The 22,038-nt window shown below is 36.3% G+C and overlaps 3 protein-coding genes and 1 non-coding gene across 7 annotated transcripts; 3 read left to right on the plus strand and 1 right to left on the minus strand.

Annotated features, from left to right (window-relative positions):
• Nucleotides 1-1,732: 1,732 nt before the first annotated feature.
• Nucleotides 1,733-6,685, minus strand: LOC132188441 (RPM1-interacting protein 4). The gene is made up of 4 exons (XM_059602884.1): nt 6,423-6,685; nt 2,848-3,402; nt 2,149-2,340; nt 1,733-2,036 (listed from the first exon to the last, which is right to left on the minus strand). Exons 1-4 carry the CDS (start codon nt 6,426-6,428, stop codon nt 2,007-2,009), a joined length of 783 nt encoding a protein of 260 aa, XP_059458867.1. The 5' UTR covers nt 6,429-6,685; the 3' UTR covers nt 1,733-2,006.
• Nucleotides 6,686-8,647: 1,962 nt separating this feature from the next.
• LOC132188773 (uncharacterized) lies at nt 8,648-13,046 on the plus strand. The gene is made up of 7 exons (XM_059603310.1): nt 8,648-8,755; nt 9,146-9,277; nt 9,387-9,413; nt 9,510-9,572; nt 12,545-12,623; nt 12,703-12,748; nt 12,823-13,046. The coding sequence occupies exons 2-7, from the start codon at nt 9,236-9,238 to the stop codon at nt 12,830-12,832; spliced, it is 267 nt and encodes an 88-aa protein (XP_059459293.1). The 5' UTR covers nt 8,648-8,755; nt 9,146-9,235; the 3' UTR covers nt 12,833-13,046.
• On the plus strand, nt 8,899-8,987 carry LOC132188915 (small nucleolar RNA SNOR75). Its single transcript, XR_009440974.1, has one exon. It is a non-coding gene; the product is annotated as a small nucleolar RNA SNOR75 (small nucleolar RNA).
• Nucleotides 13,047-13,890: 844 nt separating the features above from the next.
• LOC132187389 (uncharacterized) lies at nt 13,891-20,400 on the plus strand. Of its 4 annotated transcripts, none has more exons than XM_059601686.1 (3): nt 13,891-14,326; nt 14,414-14,901; nt 19,704-20,400. In XM_059601686.1, exons 2-3 carry the CDS (start codon nt 14,616-14,618, stop codon nt 20,072-20,074), a joined length of 657 nt encoding a protein of 218 aa, XP_059457669.1. In that variant the 5' UTR covers nt 13,891-14,326; nt 14,414-14,615; the 3' UTR covers nt 20,075-20,400. The 4 variants fall into 4 exon arrangements, with proteins under 4 accessions (XP_059457669.1, XP_059457667.1, XP_059457670.1 ...); XM_059601684.1 differs by having other exon boundaries at nt 14,417-14,901; XM_059601687.1 differs by having other exon boundaries at nt 14,449-14,901.
• The last annotated feature ends 1,638 nt before the right edge of the window (nt 20,401-22,038 follow it).

Here is a 22,038-nt window from a genome sequence, read left to right on the forward strand (position 1 = left end):
TCAGTTTGAATTCTGCATAAGTTTGTAATGCTTTCTGTGAAAAATTGAATTTTTGAACGAGCGCCAAATTTTTGGCGCTAGATTCGGTATTGCGTGGTTTCAAGAGAAGTAATAAAATGCGGACTCCCTCCGCCTGAGCTCTCTCTTGCGGTATGACATGCTACGGTGTATTCTATTTCAACGGGCAGGATTTCTCCTTCTCTTATCTGGCTTTTGGGATTATTGGGCCTGTTTGATTGGGTTGAGGGCCTAAAAATGCTTTTAATACTTAAAAATTTTGTTTGAAAAAAAAAATACTTAATTTGATAAAAAAAATTAAAAGTACTTTTAAGGTTAAAAAAGCTTAAAAATGATTAAACAAAAAAAAAAATCTTTTGTAAAAACTTAAAAATAAAGCTTTTATCTAAAAGTTTTTTTTGATTTAAAATTTTTTTTTTTCTCAAACAAACTCTTAATACTTTAGTCATCATTTTATCACATTGGTCAACTCAGTGTTTTAATGGATAAAACTTTGTCCAAATTTTATTCAAAGGCATCAAATGTTTTCTATTATAAAACAGTAAAAATGATTTCAATTGAAAATAATTTTCATAATTTAACTCGTACGGAAACTCAACGATAGTGCCCACGAATGACGGGAAACGACCAACAGCCTTCAGACAACCAACAACTTCCGTTGTACTCCGGTGGTGGTCTTGGCGAATTATAATAACAACAGATAATAAATTATGAGAGGTAATACATGTAACAATGAAAAGCTCAAACTCGAAAAAACAATTTACGATTTGATTACAATTTTTAGTCGTACCATACACTATAAAATAAAATTAAAAAATGATATGATCTAATACCTTATTGACCCACCAAATAAATTATGTGATCTAATACTGTAACAAAATGGAGAGTCAAAGAAAATTTCTTCAACCTTATTATATAGAGTACTTAAAAAAGCAATAAACGATGAAGATGTCGTTGAAGAAATAATAGTTCGTACTTAAAACCTTGCATTGCATATGTCGAAGAAACAGATTATTGGGCACACAGTTTAGTCATTATGGATGACAAAGCAAACAAATTTAAAGATTCAACCATAAGTAACTTGATGATGTTTGTTACTAAAACCCTAATTAATTAGACACACAAGGCATATCAAATTAGAGAGGCTAAAGATTTGCTTGAAAACATGGAGGCATAAAAAAGAAAAAGAAAAAAGAAGTGATTTGACCTACATTTGTAAAAAAAATATAGAGAATTTATCGTTAGCAATTATAAATAAAGTTTCATTTAATAAAAAAAATAATTGCGTTATGAATTATAACTTTTATCTATTTATTTATTTTATTTTTTTATTTTTTGCTTTTTTTAAAGCCAAAAAAAAAAGTCAAACAACATTATTATTTTTTTTTTCTTTTAAGTTTTTCACCAAATAGATGAATTTTTGCTTGATATAGTTTTTCATGTGCTAAAAATACTTTTTAAGTTCCTTAACGCAATCTTAAACATATTCTTAAAGTCTTAATTATTAGCAAAGCTAAGTAATAAACAAAACTAATTATAGTTTTCTTTAAAGTTGTATTTATAAGAATTTGTAGTATGTATATAAAATGCGATTGTCATCATACAGGGCATAGTGGTTAGATCTATGATGGGTTGTGTGTGTGTGTGTCTATATATATATATATATATTTTACATAAAATGCATGGAATCAAGGACAAGTTCAAAGTCACCGGCTCACCGAAATATACTGGGAATAGAATTAAAGAATCTCTGTATCTGGTATTTTCCATGCAAATACAATTTAAGCAAAACTGAACAGAAACAGTACATCTCCTTAAAGCAGCTTAAGGTAAGAAGAAGAACAAAAGAAGGAAAGCTTGCCATAAAATTTTATGTTTTATTAATACAGAGTAGCGCACACAGTCACACAGACAAAATGACCGCACTTCAAAGAAGAAACTCAGCTTGGAGAGAGCATTCAAAGGTATTTACAGCAAATTCAAACACATCATTTTCTGCCCCATGGAAAGCAGCAGCTCTGGAAAATTGAACAAGAGAATAGAAAAAACAAAATATCAGTTTCCCGAAAATCAAAGGCATGAGAACATGCACTGTTTACGCAAAACAGGAGTTGATGAGTGATAACAAACCTTAGCACTGTCATCAGGATTTTGCCTCCTCCTATCGTTATTGTAAGATATCTCATTTGGCCCTGGTATCCTTTCCACCCCAGTCTGCCGCTCCTCCCGCACTTTCTCAAAAATGTGAGTAAAACCCTCAGCTGATGCAGGGTTGTTCTCGTCCCACGCGCCAAATTTTGGAACAGCAGTACCTTTCTCGGGCTGCCAGGTAAGAATCCAAATAGTCAGGAACAAGTTTTAACCAAATACTGAATCCTGTAATCAAAGGAAGACTAAAGTAACAAAAGATTGCATGAAACTAAATTTCCAGTCCCTACCAGAGTGGGAACCATTACCTGATAATTTGAAAAAAAAGGAAGTACATCATGGGTTGTTTCAATATCCAGATAACAAAACTAGCAAGATTCACGTGCCCCTTTTTTTTCTTTTTCTTTTTTCTTTTTTTCTTTTTTTTAATCACATTTTAAGAAAAAAAGTTTTTCCTATAGATCAAGAAAGCAGAAAATTAGATAATTTAGGGAGTAAGCTAATTTTAAACACAACTTATTTCATGAGAAAATGACTACCCATGACATTAAACTACTATAGGATCTACTTGCTGATCTACCATTGCTTTCTTTCTTTTATTTCAGCCACCACACAAATGCTCAAACACACATTTCAAAGTCTATGCTATTTATGGCAGTACTTATAGGAGAAGAGGATTACCATTTCGTCGCTTCGAGTCTCTGGTCTCATTCGGGATCTTCCAGGAGTACCATGGGCACTTTCATATGAAGCCTTTCCTTCAAAAGAGTGTGAATTGACCCCACCATCTCTTGTGGGGACCTTGGCCTGACGATGGAGGGGCGAACGCTCAACACTTTGCTCGGATCCAGTACTAAACCTTGCAGGTCTTCTATGGGTTTCACCAGAACTTACCCCACGGCCTCCATGACGTTGATTTACCGCTTCACTGTTATCTCTGCCACCCAAATTGTCAGTAAACTGCTTGAGGTCACCATCTTCCCTGCTCCTTTGCTGTTCATGTGATGATCTTCCTGGTTTTTGTCTTCTTGGTTCCTCTGGTTCAGCTATAGCTCCGGAAGTAGGACCTTGAGCTGAAGATGAATTATCAGAAAATAGATCAGGATTCTCCTCAGGGTCATTTGGATTTATCATCTTGCCCCCACCTCGACCTTTACGAGCCTTATCAAAATAGACTGTGTAAGGAACATTATCTCCGCTTTCCCAATTGCCGAACTGTGGTACGTGTGAACGTTGCTGCCACATTGAAAAGATTTTATTACATTTACCAGTACATCAACTATAAGACTATCCCATTATATCATCTGTCAACACATTTCATTTTCATCTACCAGTATCACATTCAAAAAGCAGCCAAATATGATATGTCTCTTTGAACCCTCTTTTAAAAGAAGGGCTATGGATTGTGCAAGTCATAGCTGCCAAGCAAGCAACAGAAACAAGAATCGTGACAAGCACAAATATTCCAAACGCCTTTGCAAAACAGTAAAATGGATGGGCACACAAAACCTATACATGTCATGACAAAAACAATGCACATACATAGGTTTATGCGTGTGTGTGGCTATGTATGTATGCTGTGAAGCACAACACGGACACAAAACAGACACAACACAATGTGGTCACTACAACATCAAAAATCCTAAAAACTATGAAACAAAATGGTGGAGACGTGGGAGAATATAAATACATTTCAATTTTTTTTTAATAAATATGATATCAGGCTATGCGATATGTATGCAACTTGGTTAATCATTTCTCCATAACTTATGTAGATTAGTTAATATTCAATACAAAATAAAGGTATGATGAATCAAAAATATAAAAACAAAGTTCACTTATGAACCATTACTTAAGTTGCTTAATTAATTGTTGAAGTGTATTCAGACCATGTTTAAGGCTTGCTTATTGTGTGCAAATCATTTTCATTTTCAACTTCAAATTTATTTTTATATCCTACTTGTGTCTAAGAAGTTTGGCAAGTGTCAAACACAATACATTTTGGAAACAGGACAAGCCACATCCATGAAATGTCCATACACATGTCTAAAATCCCACGCCCAATTGATGTTTCTACCATTATTTATGACAACATTGGCAACGACATTATCACAAATAGAACGATGCTTATAAGCAATCAAAGGCCTTTCATGCATTATCAAATTGTGTCTGTAGAAAAGACGCATCTTGTTGACCGTTTAGTAGCTAGGTAAGATTTTTTTAAAAAACAGACCTCAATCACAAGACGACAGCCAGTCTACTTGCATAGCAATAAGTATTCATTATCTCATTGGACATTGAGAACGGACTATTTTAAATAATACTTTTATGCTTTGGTGGACATTGGATGCTTATGATAGACTGAATATGCATTAGACCTGCAAATTACATTGTTAACTTGATGATAACATATAGTTGTTGACAAGTTTTACACATGTATTACATCCATAGGTATGTGAAATACATATCTAGACAACTTACAATCACTTGATTTCGGCCCCTAGAAAAAAGGTAAAAACATAAGTGTTCCACATACTTGTATCATCTATGGGCAAAATGGAAAAGATAGAAAGGAATACAGACACACGCACATGCAGGATAGTATGCAGATTGACCCTCAAACAATGAGATTCACGTAATAAATAAAATATTACCACCTGCATACTAGGAGAGTGTTACAAGTTTTCAAGTGTCATGCTAAAAGAACCACATGGGGGCAAAATGAGAATGATCATGAACAAAAGTGACAGATCCTTGAACTTCTTGTAGTTGTACCTCAAGATCCTTGCAACATATACATCATTTGCTTCAACTATTGAACAAGGACTTTTACTTCATGTATTATGCATAAATAAACTATATACCGAGAATCATAGGAGCATGCACATATTCAAACAGATTAACCATATTTTACAACCATATACTACTGATTGATGCGCTTTGCCTTGGAAACATAGGACAAATGGAGTTAAGACTGCAGGTTAGGATGAAAATAGCTGAATACAAGGAATATAACTTCCTATGATCAACTAGATAAGAAGTACAGCAATATTTATCTACATTTTACCATAAATCTTGAAAATAAGACCATCATATAAAAACCTCAAACAAAAATATCCCACACCAAAAACACATTTGGACACCCACAATATAATGTCAAACAAATGCAGCCCAAATTGCATAATAATTCAACCTGAGCTTCAATTTCCAAGTATTAAACAGCAACAACTACAAATGTAATTGATAACACATCCAAGTAAATCAACTAGGCTGCTTGCACTGATATACAGGAAGAATGAGCAAAAGCAACCGTTCAGAAAACAACTCAGCAAGCCCATCAAGCAAAACAATAAAATTCAGAGGAGTGCTAAATGTCACCCTCAAGTCCTCCTTATATTCTCTCAAAACTGATGTGGCTTTTAAAATTACTATTTGATCAAACTTCAATAGTAATTTATCGCAAATCCAATGGTAATTTTAAGAGACATATCAATTTTGGGAGGACACGAGGGAGACATGGGCCTTCTTTTAGCATTACTCCAAAATTCAAGGCAACCAAACAGGCAGATGTATCTTTATTTTCTGTGTTTTTCTAATCTTAATTCAAACACGTTCATAATTCAACCAAGAGCCCAAACCTTTTTCTGACAAAAGAGAAAAAAAATTCAAAATTTTAACTTTTCAGTACCCACATCTATAGCTGAATTGTTATTATGACATTTGGCAAAGCAGCAATGATTATTATCTTTTTGATCCGTTCTTTCCAAACAATTTGAAACCAAAAAACACAAAAGCATGACAAAGACAGATCAACAGAATTCCCAATTCTGTTAATACTACTACTACATCATTAACAAAATCATACGAATCCCAGAATTTCTAAACAAAATAACACAAACCCAGAAGGAGTCTATTTTTGAAATCTAAATAAACAATCACAGTTCCCATTTCCACACAATATCAACATCCGAAAACAGAAAAGAATTACAAAAGCTCAACTGGGTTGCTAATTAGGAAAAGGTGGGAACCGATAACAAATTACAATCCTAAACCTCGTATTATTAACGCCTGAAAAGAACATGAAAAAACACTATTCAATTAGGCCCCATAGGACATAATGCAAAAGATGCAAACTTTCGAGGTCTTTTCCTTTCTTCCAGTTCTCCCAGCAAGTTGCAACCAAGCAGAAAGCCATACATTCAAAGCAAAAAAGAGAATTGACATTAAAAGAACAAAAACAAAAACAAAAAGCTTACAGCCATCGCTTTATCCACCGAATTTGGAACTGAAAAGCGGAATTCTCCAAGAACTTTTAACTGTTCGGACCAAACCCACCACAAATATTCAGGCAACCCAAGCTCCTACAAAAAGAGACCCAGCAAGAGAGAGAAACAGAGGGCGAGACGTAGAGGGAGAAGAAGGGCTTTAAAGAGAAGTTAATCAACCATTGACCGGCGCCACCGGTAATGTTTGACCATTCTCATACGCTTCTCTCTGTAAAATGTCTCTCTTTCTCCGCAGTTTCAAACGTCTCTCTCATCAATCAACTCCGTACCAATTTGTTACGTGAATTGCTATTGCTAGATAACATTTTACTGCTTCCAAGAGCACTCCAGCGTTGACTATACAATAAAATGATCAAGACTGGCGTGGAAGAAACGAAGCTAGATGTGGCAATCAGATTTCCCTCTTCTTTTTTTTTTTTTTGTATTTTCTATTTTATGTTCGTTGAAATGCTCCGTCTGAAGTTTAGTGGCCGTTTGGGGGTTGGCTGAGAGCCTGAGAGGTCTGAGTTAACGCCGTCACTGTTAATGGCGGCTGACTTGTAAAGCTGTGTCTGTGTTCTTGTATTTAAAGTGACGCCTCTCGTTGTCTGCTTCGGTGGAAACATTTCTGTCCACACTGCTACTGCTGGCCTTTCATTATAATAAATGTGGGTTTTCTTTTCATTTTATTTTTCTCTGCAAACCAAAAAACAGTAAGAGCTGTGGAAATTTACAATCTTTCTCTCAAATTTTAGATTGTGAATTGTGATAATGTTTATCACATTATAACATTAGTCTTTTGTTTTTTGTTTTTATCCTTTTTTTTTACTAAGAATATTTTTATCATTTAGAAATATTAATAATTTTTATATTAAGAATGTTTTTTCTTTTTTTAAAGATAAATCTTATGTTCCTTGTCCGCCAAAACTGACTAGAGCTTCTTCGACAGATCACATGACCACTTGCTATACAATATTTTCATGTCTCATCGAAAGTTCTTCAATGAAAAGTCAATGCAATGTTGCGGTAGCTGGCTTTTGCCGAGAAACCGTACGCCATTTCTAGAACTTGGAACCGGGAGTCCAATTATTATTATTTTTTTTTTAAAAAAAAAATAGGAGTTTAATTTTAATGTAGCTTTTGTTGCCCTGGAAATTTAGCTTCCATAATTAATAAAAGAATAAGATTAATTCCTGTTTTATGTTTTTAAACTCAATTTGTTTGGCATTGGCAAGGTTACAAGTTGTTCAACAACGTACTGGGCCAATAAATAATACATGTTGAAGTTCAGGACTTAAAAAAAAAAAGAAAAAGAAAGAAAGAAAGAAAGTAGGTTAATATAATTTAAACGTATAAAATTAGCATCTAAAATGCAAATTAAAAAGTATATATTGTGCGTATAAGATGCACCAAAGTCAATATCAAAGAAGAGATGGGAGCCAAATTGAAATATTGACCTACAAGTTAATTGACAATTGAGCTGCCAATATCCCTCCCATGCCTTCTTTGACCACCTTATGTCGTGTAGTCGTAACTCATTAATTCATGTCTTCTTTTTTCTTGGTTGATAACAAGAAGGAAAAAGGGGGAATAAGGAGGGTCAATATCCCTGCATGCAAGACCATCTTTCAAATGTTCAGCTAATGATTTCATATCTGCAATTCAAACTCAATCTTACTATTTTTATAAAATTTTATCAGTATATTCAACATGCTTGTGTTGATCGATGATTTGCAGGTGTTTCAGTTATTATTGATGGTTGTGATGTTGCTCTTTGGGTTAAAAAAAAATAAAGAATAAGAACAAAAAAATATTTAAACGGATAATTTGAATCTTGGATATTAGTTAAAAGGACATGAATTTCCTACTATTTGTGTCTCCCTCAAATATATGAGAATCACATGTCTTTTTACTAATTTTATTAAACTCGTGTTAATTTTAAAAATTGAGTTGTAAAAAAATTCTCTAATTTTATTTATTAAAAAATTATATTTTTGGCTAAAACAAAAAATTGACTATTTTTTATTTTTTAGTTGTAATTGAAATTAAATTTGAATAATTTTTTTTGTTTGAGTATTTTATGCATTGAGATTGCATTACCAAAGGAATATGAACTTTGGTTAAGAAATTTAGATAATTCATTATAAATGCTCTTACACGTGCGCCAACAGCAGCCGTCGATCTTCCCAACTCTCTTAGGTGACTGAAACCCTTTCTCCTCTCATTCAGTCAGTGCCCCGAAAACACGCACACACATTATAGAAGAGGAACTTGCTAAAACCCTCTCGTCTCCAACGGCTGGTCTCCGAACTCCAATTGGATCTGTCAGTATTCCCACTCTCTCTTTTCTATTTTCCATTGATGATTGCTTCTTTATTCTAACGAAGGCTTTGATTTCTTTACTGTTTTCTTAGATCATGTGATTGTAATTTTCTATAAATAATGATTAGTGGGTTGAGGCTGTTTTTCTCGGTGATGAATAAAAAATGATGACGAGTCCGATCTTTCTTATTCCATTCGTTTGTGACGACATATCGAGGCATTTGTCTGAGAGAGAACTCCGAACCCTTTTCATCCTCGTACTCTCTTTGTGTTTTTTTTTTAATGTTGGGTTTTAGTTTCTCAGCAAATCTGGTTTATGTTTTGATTAATATGTGATATTGTCAGGCATAATGATGAGACATTAAAAATGCGCGTCGATCTTTTGATTTCAGGTTCGGTGGAAAAAAGCTCTTTGGTTTAGGGTTCTGCACATCTTTGACTCCAACTCTGCGTAACAAGTAAAAACATCGAATTCTGCAGCCATGGCAAGCACCAAAGTTCAAAGGATAATGACCCAACCCATCGTAAGCTCACTCGCTCACTTTCCTTTTCAATAATTTTCTAGCGTTTGCTTGCACTTCTGTGTTCACTGACTTTTTTTATTTGGTTTCTTGGGGTTTGATGCGGCGCCAGAACCTGATTTTCAGGTTCCTTCAGAGTGTAAGTCCTAAATTTTGTTCACTCTGATTGATTTTGCTTTCTGGGCTTGCTTCGATTTGGTTTTTCCTTAATGTTTTTGGTTTGGAATTGTTACAGAAAGCTCGCATTCAGATATGGCTTTTTGAGCAGCGAGACCTGCGGATTGAGGGCCGAATCATTGTAAGTGTTATGTTTAAGATTACGTGTTTGTCTTGAAAGCTTAATGTTTGAGATTACGTTGGTTTTGGATTGTTCTGTGATTAGTATTAGGTATAAGGTTTTCTCGGCATTCAGGGGTTATCTATTCATAAAGTGGTTGATGATTTCAGTTTCATTTTATACTGTGGCAGTTGAGATTTAGGATTCTTCGGGTGTTAGAATGATGATATGCTAATATAAAATCTTTAGGAAAATTAAATTTGTGAGTAGATTGGACAAGTATCTACTGCCTGTTTTTCTTCTAGTGGAAAAATACTGCCCTTGAGTTTGGGGTGGCTGAAATTTAGTGGAATGGGATCAGTATATATATAAGGAAACAGGAACAATATGTTCACATCTAGAATGTTTCGCTATAATAGATTGCTCAAGTTCCATGATTTATACATTCAATGGAGGTGGGAATTGTAGGCAATATCTAGAATGTGTTCAAGAATTGTTATGATGGTAGCTGGATTTGTCACGTTTAGGGTTGGGTAGCGCCAGTTTGGTTTATGCTTTAGTGATTTACTAGAACAAGAATGATTAATTATGTCTTATTTTACAAGGGTTAGCTCATAATTTTTTGAATTCTTTGGGATGTAGGTAGGGTCTACTATTTTCACGCTGAAATTTTTTAAGGAGTCTAACCTTGTTTTCCCAGATGAGCATTTCCTCCCAAGAATAAACCTTGAAGAAGAAAAATTGAAAGCTGCTGATCTGGGATTACTAGGGCCTCTTTTTTTGCTTTTTTTATAAGTAATTCTTTGGCCGCAAGGGAGGGGAAGGGGAGGCTGTGTGTTTTCAAAAATGTTTTCAGAGAACAAAAGAAAGAAAAAAAGCTTGCTGTTTGTTAATGTGTTTGGGGAAATTTTTGCGTTTCTGGTTTGAAAAGGTTTTGACATGACACAAAGGTGAAAACTGTTTTTAGAAGTGTTTTTTTGGTAGGGTATGCCATTGAAAAAATGTTTTCTATACTTTACATCTGCTTATTTGAGAAACCCAAACAGATGTATACCTTACTTGGAAAAAATATATATAAAGAATGTCAAACTTGTCTGAGAGGTGATATTGTCAAACTTCCTACTATAGAATTCTGGAATCTTTGGTAAACTTGTAGTTTGTGTTTTGTGCTCATCTGGGACTCTGACTTCTTGTTTTAGTTATTAGGATTGCTCGCGATGTAGTTTGTCCAATCTTGGTTATTGAATCAAATTCGATGGCCTGGATTGTGTCACCTTGTCGTGCATAGAGTTGTATGTCGCAACTTAAAAGAATCTGTCAAATAGTTTACTGACGTGGTGTAACAATGGGGCATGGAAACACATAATAACTTTTGAATGGAAATTGAAAAGGAAAGTCTTAACTTTGAATTTTGGTTCAGAGGTTGTGATCAGCCTAATTTGTTGGAGTTCTACTAGGAACACCGTTGGGTGGTGATCCTACTTATCAAGTATACACTTTTTGTAGGATGTATATTGAGACAGCTTGAGGTTAAAATAAGCTACATGTAGCCTGTGAAATGATGTGGGTAAGATCTCTTTCGCAAGAGATGAGCCTTGTTATGCTCGGCCGATAACTAGGCCTGGTTAGTGAATCCTTCTGGGGGGTTTCGAATTCCTACACAAGTGTGGTCGAAATCGAGAAAGCATTTCTGACCCCTAGTTGAATTTCATGGATTTCCATGTGGAGGCAGAAATCTCGGGTGGACCTCTAAGCAAGGAAGCCTTAGATATGTTGTGGGAAGCAATAGGGGGTGCATGGTGCTCACATGCATTGGATGTGGCATGTGAGTTGCACATAGGGTGGAAGGCGGTTAGGGGGTTGGAGCAAAGGCCGAAGAAGGCAATGGAGGGTGCGTGGTTGGAGGTGGCGGTAGGAGGGCGGCATATTTGGCTTCCAAAACAAAGAAAAAAGGAAAGGAGTTGAGCAAAGAGGATTTGAGGAAGGCGAGGTGGGGGAGAGAGCAAGGGTCTGCGAGAGAGTGTGGTGAACTGGAAATTTAGGAGTGGAGCAGTAGAATTGGACATGGCTGTGAATTCGGTGAAGGAAGAGGAGGAATCAAAGGAGCATTGGACTACAATGAGGGGAAATGTGCAGAGAAAGGCTCTCAGAGAGGATATCAGCACAAAGGGAGTGACATGCGACTGGCGACAACAAGAAGTGAAAGAGAGTATGAGAGAAGGTTTGGGTTTCCAATGCGGTGTTCGGGTTCTACAGTGTGGGGGGTGTGGAAACACATTAGGAGTGATAGAGGAATTTTTTCAAATTTGTGAGATATGTGGTGGGAGATTACTTAAGATTCGGTTCTGTCATGATGTCTAGTGGAGATCAGATTCTGAAGGAAGCTTTTCTGGTGTTAAGTATTTGCTTGTTTTTAAGGAGGCCTCCTTGACAGACCATATGCTGGTTGCAAATGACACCTGTCTTTGGAATATCTCCTTCATCTGATTCGTGCATGATTGGGAGATAGAGATGGCCATCTTTTTCTTCAATCTTCAAGTTGAATTGAGGAGACATGGATAGGGTCTGCTGGCTAAAAGGAGAACATTCGAGGTCAGCTCTTTATATCATGCGATTAGCCCCCTGCTGATGCTGACGAGAGTGGCTTTCTTTGTCTGGACAACAACGTTTGGGAGGATTCTGACCGTAGATAATCTAAAAAAAAGGCACTGATGCAGGAGAATTAGCACTTAAGTTGTTGGATACCGAATTAATGGCTCTGGAATATATTGACAAATTTTCACTAATGCCTCTTCTTTTTAAAAAATATTTTCACTCCGTAGCATGATGACTCTGCCATAGATGTAAGCTAATACTTGAACTCACATTCTGTCTCCCTTGCTTTCTAGGGATGATATACGTAATAAATAGAAGTGTCAGCATTGCTTGCACCCTTCTTAATTGTAAGGAAATAAATATAAATTTGTTCTTGTGTTTATTGTTGTGTCCTACAGGGCTTTGATGAGTACATGAATTTGGTTCTGGATGATGCTGAAGAAGTCCACATCAAGAAGAAGAGCAGAAAAACTTTAGGTATGTTCACTATCTCACTTTTTTTCATTACGTTCTCCTAAATGTGCATGGTTTGAAGTGTTTCATCTGTGTTGTTCAGGGCGGATTCTTCTTAAGGGAGACAACATAACTCTGATGATGAGCACGTAAGTTAAACTTGAACTACCCCCATTCTCTCTCTCTCTCACTCGTCCTTAATGATTTTTCTTTCAAATTACAGGGGAAAATGACGATGATTCCAGCAATTATGTATATTGGCGTTGTGTTGCCTTTTGAATTTATATGGAGGTCAATCATCTTTTATTTTACTGTAATGTCAGATAGGTATGGACATCATGATTATGGTTAGTCAACTTATGAGAATTTTAGGCAGATGCACGATGAGTATACTTTTTAGTCAGTACTGACAAGTTACTTGCCAAGAAATATTAATTTTGAAGACCATTTATGCTGTCAAATGGCCAAGAACCGAGATAAGCTGTGTGTTTGGCGTATTCAAAATGTTTTAAATTGACTGGTCTCAAATTCTCTTCCATAGTTACTTCCAGTAGTAACTCGGAAAGGAAAACAAATGTGACCATGGCTCCGAGGGTTGGTGCAAATTCCTTGATTTGCTGCTCACATTCTTTAACACAATATAAATACAATTGTGCCTATAATTGCTCTCTTCAATTTTAAAACAAAGGGCTTTTCCGCTTGAGTAGAAAAAATAGAAAGTGCTTTTTGGCCTTTGGATCTTGCAATAATCTCTTCTAAGTTCACCACTCACTTGATAGAATAATAAAAAAAATAAGGTAGGCAACTTTTATTCGTGAAGATATTTGTTACAAAAATATTAGAATTTGTTAAAAAAAAAAATTTATAAGCATGAAAATAAAAATATTAAGAATATAATTTTGTTATTCTTTAAAAAATAAGACATTTTCAAAGAAAAGAAAGAGGAGTTTTGAAAAGTTTCAAGAAGTGTTTTAAGTTTTGAAAAAAAAAAAAAAAAAAAAAAGGGATAAAAATTAAGAATTGATTTTGGTAAATGCCAGGCCACATTTTTGGTAATAATAATAATAATTAGGCCACATTTAAAAATTTGTTTGATTAACTGGTATTTAGAAAAAATAAAATAAAATTCAGGAATTGAGGAGTCATAGGAAATTTTGAGGAGTTTACCAAACGGCCCTCGAAACTCTCCAGTTGGTTATTGAATTTGAGACGAGCTTGGTTAAGATTTTTTGTCGACGTCAAAGCCACCTCCACTCCCATGTTAAAAGCACAGTATTGTATCTCGGTTTGTCGACACAAGTACACAACAACAATGATCTCCCCCACCAGCAAACTGCAAAGTCCCTACAAACACCCTCTTATGATGCACCGCCACACACATGATAACATCCGGGCTCTCCGCCCCTAATGCCTTATGCCTTCCAGTTCCAGGCTTCCCCTTCTGTGCCTCTTAAACTAATTGCTTTTTTCATTTTTCTTAATTTTTTTTTTTTTTTTTTTTTACTTTTTTCTTTTCGCCTCTATTACTTTTTGGCCTAGAAAAAGCAAACACAATTGCATATGTAATTACACCCCCCACTAATCCCCAAAACCAAATTACCCCATTAATTTTCTGAAAAAAAAAAAAAGCCGTTAGAAAAAGAGTTTTCTTTTTCTTAGTATGGCTAAACGCCCAGATCTGTGTCCTCAAATCCTCATTGTTTGAGGATAAAGCTAGGTTTTGTGAGGTGGGTCTCCTTTCATTCTATTGAAACTCTAAAAACGCCAAGGCTTTGCATTAGTGGTTAATTTTTCTTTTTCTTTTTGGTTGACAGCAGATGTGATTCGGGTGTTCTTCTTTTTGCAATAGAAATAACAAACAGGTCTCTGCAAGGAAGCTTCTTCCCTTCTATTTATGGGATGAATCTATGAATCTATGGATTTGACGCCTCATTTGAAGATTAATTGGCATTAAGGAAAACTCAAGGCTTTTCCAAAATTGCAACAAGCTGTGCATTACTTCGTTGAAGCAGAGAAATGATTCAATTGTTGTTCTTGGTTTTGTTTGCTGAGGGCGTTGTGGCATTCCTTCTATTGATCAAGATTGGGCCACTCAGAGAGCTCGTGTTAAAAAGTTTGGATCAGCTGAAAATGGGTAAAGGTCCTGCTACAATGAAAACCATAGCTGGTACCATGTCGGTGATTCTCCTATCAAGCCTTATGAGCATTGTTAAGATCCAGAACAAGGGTGCAAAGCTTGGCACCATGTCACCCATGGATCAAGTTTTATGGAGGACCCATTTGCTTGAGGCTTCACTCATGGGTATGTTTCTTCTCTTTTTCTTTTTTGAGTTTTTATTTTTTATTTTTGGTTTTTTTTTTCTTCTTTAATTTCTTGTTTCTCGATTGCACTATGTAGAATTTAATCTAGTTTCTTTATTTAATAAATTTTTTTAATGTTGCTCAGTAATAGGGTTTTTAGATGGAGGAGACTGAGGTTTCAATCTTTTTTTTAATAAAAATTCATCTAAACTAAAATGAGTACATAAGGAGGGGGTGAGACTCTTAACAAACACTAAAAAGTGTCAGGCACGTCGGTAGTCCAGCCAAGGAGACATGAAACAGGCAGAGATGACTTAACGGAGGAGGTACCTGTAAGGAGTACTCTGATGCCTAAGTCAGTAGGAGATTCTTGAAAGGAATGGAAAGCAAGAAAGTAAGGAAGGGCTTAGAAATTAACCTACGACGGTGGACTCCTATTTATAGGGGAGGAGTTATAGTAACCTGGGCTACGTGATACCATTTGGTTGGGGAACATCCTCTTAGTAGGGACTGTCTTGTTTGGGCGTTTGACACCTTGTCTATATGGATTGTCTTACCTGGGTGTCTGACATCTTGCTAATACTGATTGTCCAAGATGAGCATTTGATATCTTGTAAATACGAACTGTCCTGCCTGAGCATGTGGCAGACGCGGTTGTTGTGGCTCGGGTAGTGGCTGGAAAATATTCACCTTCACATGCAGTTGTCAGGATAGTCCTACTGTTTGTCACAATAGTGATGTGGCAGGGGTACAAGTTTTTCGTAATACACCTGACGGGAAGGGGGCTGACGGTCTGTGACCCCCCGGGGAGAGAGGGCCACCTGATGACATTAGTCCTCATTTACTGATAGACGTAGCTTAGCCTGAGGGGTAAATGAGCCTCGTTGGGCTCGAGAGCCAAATGTATCTAACGTGGACCGAGAAAGGGGCCATTGGTATTTTTGAAGCAACCCAAAGGATGAGTTGGTTAGAGAGTTACTTGTAGCGGCAGTAAAGGAGCTTACATGTCAAAGCGGAGAAGATCATTTTGAGGTCAACTGGACTAAAGGTGTTGAAGAGGATCTTCACTTTGATGTTTGATGAGAGTGGTGCCCACTAGTTGTTGCGTGGTGCATCTGATCTTGCAATCTCCATAGGCAAAAAGGAGGATTCATGCTATGGAGAGGTAGAGAAGAAGGTGGAGGAGAGAGGGGATGTATATGAGAGCAAAACATTCTACCTCTCTGGTGGGAAAACGCGTGGGATGAACACTCCGTGGGAGGAGGGCGTGAGGGATAGAGAAGGGGTCGATGGTGGCAATGGGGGGTGCATGGGTGGAGTGTGTAGATTTGGCTTCGCAAAATGGAAAAAAAGGGAAAGCAAAGAAATAGAAGGGGAGGGAGAGAGGAAGCGAAAATTGGACCATCCAAGTGGGCGGCTGATGAGAGCCACACACGGCGGTGTAATAGTAATAGTTGAATTTGTTTTTTAGAGTTTCTGATTTTCTTTTGGATAAGGGGAAAATGTTACATAGGAGAGTCTTTTTCATTCTTGATCCGAATGGAAGAAATAATGGGAGACCAATTGGAAATGCACAAGGTGGGTTTCTTATGTAATTTGATTGATGAATTATATTGAAATGGTGAGATGTAGATCAAATTGTAATCTTGTTGATGTAATTGGGATGAAATGAGATGTGAATTAGAGAATTTGATAATTAGATGAATGAATTAGGCGAGGAAATTGGCTTGTTTCGAGGCATTCTACCTCCAAGAAAATAGAGATTAGAATTCCAAGATAATACATTCTGCCTGATTTCATTAATTTTCCTCAATGTATTTATGCATGTAACTGAGTTACAACAAAGCCAAACACGCTAAAAGAATTACAAAGTAAATTGCCCATTAAAATTGAGCAATTACAAAGCAAGCCCACTAATCCTACTAAACTGATCACACGACCCAAATAACCCCCTAGATCTGTTACAAACCGGAAGTCACGTAAGATGCATGTGCGGTGAGTGGAGGGTGTGGGGTACAAAGAAGGGACTGATGGTGGTGGTGGGTGGAAGGTGGTAGATCTAACTTCCAAAAAGGGAAAGGAAAAGAAAAATAAAGGAGAAAGACAAGGGGAGGGAGGAGGCAAAAAAATCTACCATTCGAGTGGCGCATGAGATCCACTTGTGACGGGACATGTAGGATGCACATGTGGTTGGTGGAGGGTGTGAGGGACGATGGTGGCAGTGGGTGGAGACAGAGGGTGCAAGGTAGATCTAACTTCTAAAAATGGGTAAAAAGGGAAAGAAGAAGGAAAAGGGAGAAAGGGGGGAAGGGGAGGGAGGAGGTGGGATGTGGGATGTGGAGGGAGGTGAGAGAGAGGAGGGTCCCGCCTCCTCCCTTGAACCATTCACAGGGGAGTGGAGGATTCACTAGGAGAAAGGGGGAATCTATACTAAGAGAGATCGAAGAGCTTCTCTCTCTTGAAAATAGTGAGAGAAGCGGTTGACTGAGGTTTACTAATGGATAGAAAAGTAATGATAGCATGAAGAAAAGTACCCCTCACCCAGGTCCCTTTTTAAAATGAGGCATTTGAATTTCATTTTATTTTCAGATTATGCCTCCCAATTGTTACTGAATTAGTGATCTAGGAAAAGTATATAAAATGTTTGAACTATTTTGATAAAATGGTTGAAATATGATGAGAGCACAGCTCTGTGACAAATCTGATGTGGGCTGAGATAATGAGGAATGACATGAAATTTTAACATTAATGTGGCCCCAGATGGAATAGACTTGGCAAAACATATAGGTACCATTGACCCAAGATACCCGTGCCCCTTTAAACTGGAGGAGGTGGTGTTTTGCAGAAAGCTGAGATAAGCATAATCCTTAACCTTCTGATTGAGGACATTTGTCCTGTGTGTAGTTTTATTTATATCTAAATTGCATCTAAAATACTAAGCAAACATGATATAACCTAGAACTATTTATTTTAGTAATGTATGCCATGCTAAATTACAGGTTCTTGTTCACTCAATAGCATCAAGACTTATTTTCTTAAGAGAGAAAAAGAAAGAAGTCCTCCACCCCAACGAAAAAAAGAAACTTGTAAAGGTTTGGGGAAGTTATGTCCCAATTACACATCTAGAATTGTAACAGTGACTTGTCCAATGCTTTTGCTGCTGAGTGTTCTTGCAGAAGAAATATAGTTTGTCTGTGTAGTTTTGAATAGCCTTACCTAAATCGTGTAAATTGTTCATGTGTTATCCCTTTATCACATCGTGGTTTTGCCCCTCATGAATGTATCACAAAGGTTTTGAATGCTTTTTTTGGAAAATACGTGGTTTGATGATTATACAAATATATTGATAGATTGTTTGGTTGTGAGAGTATTATGCGGCTTGAGATTGGCTGAAAAGAATGGTCTGTTTCACCTGGTTCTTTCAATTGATGTGGTATGGTAAAAGCATAAGCATTTAGTTTTCAGTTTGGTTATGCGGTTCACTGTGCTGAAAATTTCTCGACAAAGTTAATGTTCAAATAATCTTTACTTTTGGTAGGATTGAGAATAGAAAAGAAACGAAGAAATGATGAAGTATGGCAATAATTGTTGTCGCATCAGATATCAAAGTCTTTTATTGTGATTAAAAATGATAGTAGCAATAATTTCATTTTGTGAAGGGACTGGAGCTCTGTAACATGATTTGTTTGAAATTAGGTATATTGCCTTCCTTTGTCCAAGTTATTTTCTAGTTGAATTCTTTAACCAAATTCAACCCATAAAGTCTGTAATTCATTGTTAAAATTAGTGTATTTTACCAAAATTCAGACACTTTTCATTCTTAGACTAGCATTTATAGGAGCAAATACAATGTTGTTCTAGATTTAGGGCACCTCACACTAGGACACTGATGCAGACCAGTTTCAAAATGGCTTCATGCAATCCAGCAAATTGATAATCATGAAACCAAGCAGACCAGTTGGAGTGAAACTGTCATATCTTTTGATTCCGATATCAGACGAATGCAACATTGGTGGCATTAGAAAGATGATTCAAAGGGCTGAAATTTCTAATTTAAATATTTAATGATCTCAAATATATGTATAGTGAAAAAGTAGGAGCTCGTTGGGACTTTTTGATTGATATTCTGATATTATGTAAGCTAGATAAGGAGGTGCTAGTCTCGCTACTCACGTGAGGACTTAAATCAGGTGTCCACCTATACGAGGATATGCTTATATAGGCGACATATTGAATGTTGGTGGCTTCTGTTCATGCTAACTATTGGTTGGTTTTATGAAACTACCAGTTTCAGTGAAGTGACTTTATCTACTGCTTACTTTTTCACTTGATGATTGGCCTCCTCAAGTTACATGAGGTTTAAATACCTTTTGCTTATCTTGGTTGAATGATGCAGAATACTTTATCCCTAGACTAAAGTGAACGAATAATGCAGCTTCATTACATCTTTTAATGTAATTTCTTAAGAGTAGTAAATTTTGGATAGAAGGCACTGCTCATAATTTTGAGTGCTGTTCTCCAATTTGAGCTTCTCTGGTAGTGTCCACTTAGCTATTAGAGAGTGGCACATCATGTTTCGGAGCACTCTGCTCTTAGTTTACCAAAATATTGCAAACATTTAGGTTGAGGTTTTCCTTCATCAACTAACAAGCAATGCTTATCTTATATTGATGTGGTGCATTTTGATTGTTGGCCAGGCAATGGAGATATCTGAACCAGCAGCTAATTATATAGTCTGCGTTAATTTTATTTACAAATAAGTTTCTGCCTTTGTATTCTGAAAGCCTGAACTTGATTTTGCAGGATTTACCCTATTTCTTGGATTCATTATCGACCGTTTGCACCATTATCTACAAAAGCTTATTGGGTTGAGAAGTAGTGTGGGAGCTTCAAAAGAGGAAGTTGAAAGGCTTCAGAAAGAAAAGACGCAACTGAAAGAAAAAGAGGAGAAGGCTTCCAAGGAGTTAAAGCTGCTGCAAGAAGAAATTGGGACTCTATCGGAGAATTTGAAAAAGCTGAAGAAAGAATCTGAAGAGAAAGATAAGAGGGTTGAAACTGCTGAAAGCCACGTTGCTGCCCTTCAAAAACAAGCTGCAGATCTACTTCTTGAATATGACCGTCTATTAGAAGACAACCAAAATCTTCAGGTTCAAGCTTCGGGATATAGGGGTTAATGTTGAAAGAAAGACTCCGGGGAATCAAGTTTTGGGAGTTAATTTTGGTCATTGGTGATGTTGATGATACGTCTCCATACTGCAAGGAAAGAAACCGTCTTTGTTTGGGCCTTCCAGCGGAAAAGTGGATGGGATAGACTTTTCTCTTGGGGCCGCCGGCCAATACCAATGAAATTTTTGTAACTTTGTTTAAAATTTTGGTTAGTCCACCTCGATGTTGTTGTAGTTGATACCAACTATTCTTCCATTTCTGTTTTCTGGAATAGATATATTGTAACTCAATTTAGATTATTAATGAAAATCTGATCTCGGGGCCATCTGCTATATATACAGACAACTTGTGTATCCCTTTGGCCTTGGAAATTTGGAATGTGGTATTCATCACCCTCCTCTCTTGAACACTTTGTTCATTGTAGAGATGTGCTACGAACATTGCCCAAGCAGGAAAGTCGTTGCATGTTGGGGGTCATGAAGTTCCTCTTCTGTTCGTATCAAGTAGGGCTCCTCTGTTCTGTTTAATTAGCTCGTTGATGCCTTAAATCGTTCGAGCTGTCATCATTTATTGTGATTAATCAAGGATCACCCATTCTTTAGTCTTAACATATTTTTAACTGAAAGTCTTTTAAGTTGCACTGGAATATCTGCATCTGGGAGAAAGTCATTGACCATCGTCAAGGGCTGGTTAATGTCCGGACAAAATAACATGCGTGTGTGTGTTATTATTTCGACATGCACCCATCTGCATCTATTAATATTGATATCCATTCCAATTTCCAAGTGCTTTGGTGCAGGTATCTATGCCACATATACATATATATGTGCCTCAACTGAAACTTAGAAAGCTTTAAATCTTCCGGGGCTGTTCATGGCAGCCGTGCCTTGTACTTCACCCAATATAGGTAGCTCTTTATGCCTGCCTTTATAGATTTTCTTTTGAACTTTATAGCTCTTCGTTGTACTTGCTTCGGACTTGTTGTGAAAACCGAATCTCCTTGATATTGGCTATTTTTCAGGTGGGTCTTGAACTTTTATAAAGACGATGGCATTGTCCTATATAATTTATGTATAAAGCTTCCTTCCTTCTGCAAACTATGGTAGAAGCTAATAATGTTTCACTTTTTCTTATCATAGCTAATCCCTTAATCCCTCCTCCTCCTTGTACTTCATCCTGCATGCTGCCGGCCAGATTTTTATTAAAACAAATGAAATCTTTAATTACTTAATAAGTTGATTAGTGGCTTCTAATTTGAAATATTTTTCTAAAAGTTGTATCATGTTCTGTTTATTGGAATTTGGGAAATCCATGTTAAAGCTAGGAAGATAAAGAAATATACTTACAGAAAGTTGATCAAATTAGAGAATAAATTTGGATTTTTTATTGTAGTTTCTTGGAAGTTTCTGCAGAAGGCCAAATGCAACACGCAATCGGGAAAGTTCAAACGTGACCACCTTGAGGCTTGAGGCTTGAGTTCTGTATGTCATCTACGTACGTAGTTCTAAAAGGCAATCATGGAGAGATTACCGACCCCGCGCCTAGCTTGAGGGGTCCTCCCGAAAAGTTTGTAGTTTATTTCACAATTCCAATCCCAAAAAGTATCACCCAAGCTACAGTTTTCAGTTTTCATTCTCATATATATATATATATATATATATATATATATATATATACCAAAATTAAATTATATTTGTTATTTTTTAGTGGCTCATTCAGTAATGGCAATCAAACCATGCATGCATGGTGAAAAAAAATTAAAAAAAAAAAAAAAAGGGAAGCCGGGTAGTGAGAGATCAACATCTTCTTTACTCAAAATTTTTACACATCAATCTTTATTTTTAATAACTCAGTAATTACAATATTTATTAAGTTTTTTAACATTTAATTTAAAAACAATAATTGAAATTTGAACAAATTTGCTGTAATTTTTTATTTTATTATTATTTTTTTTGGCTTATCTGTTTAATAG

The sequence above is a fragment of the Corylus avellana genome, chromosome ca7 (genome assembly GCF_901000735.1).
Source record: "Corylus avellana chromosome ca7, CavTom2PMs-1.0".
NCBI classification, from domain to species: Eukaryota; Viridiplantae; Streptophyta; class Magnoliopsida; order Fagales; family Betulaceae; genus Corylus; species Corylus avellana.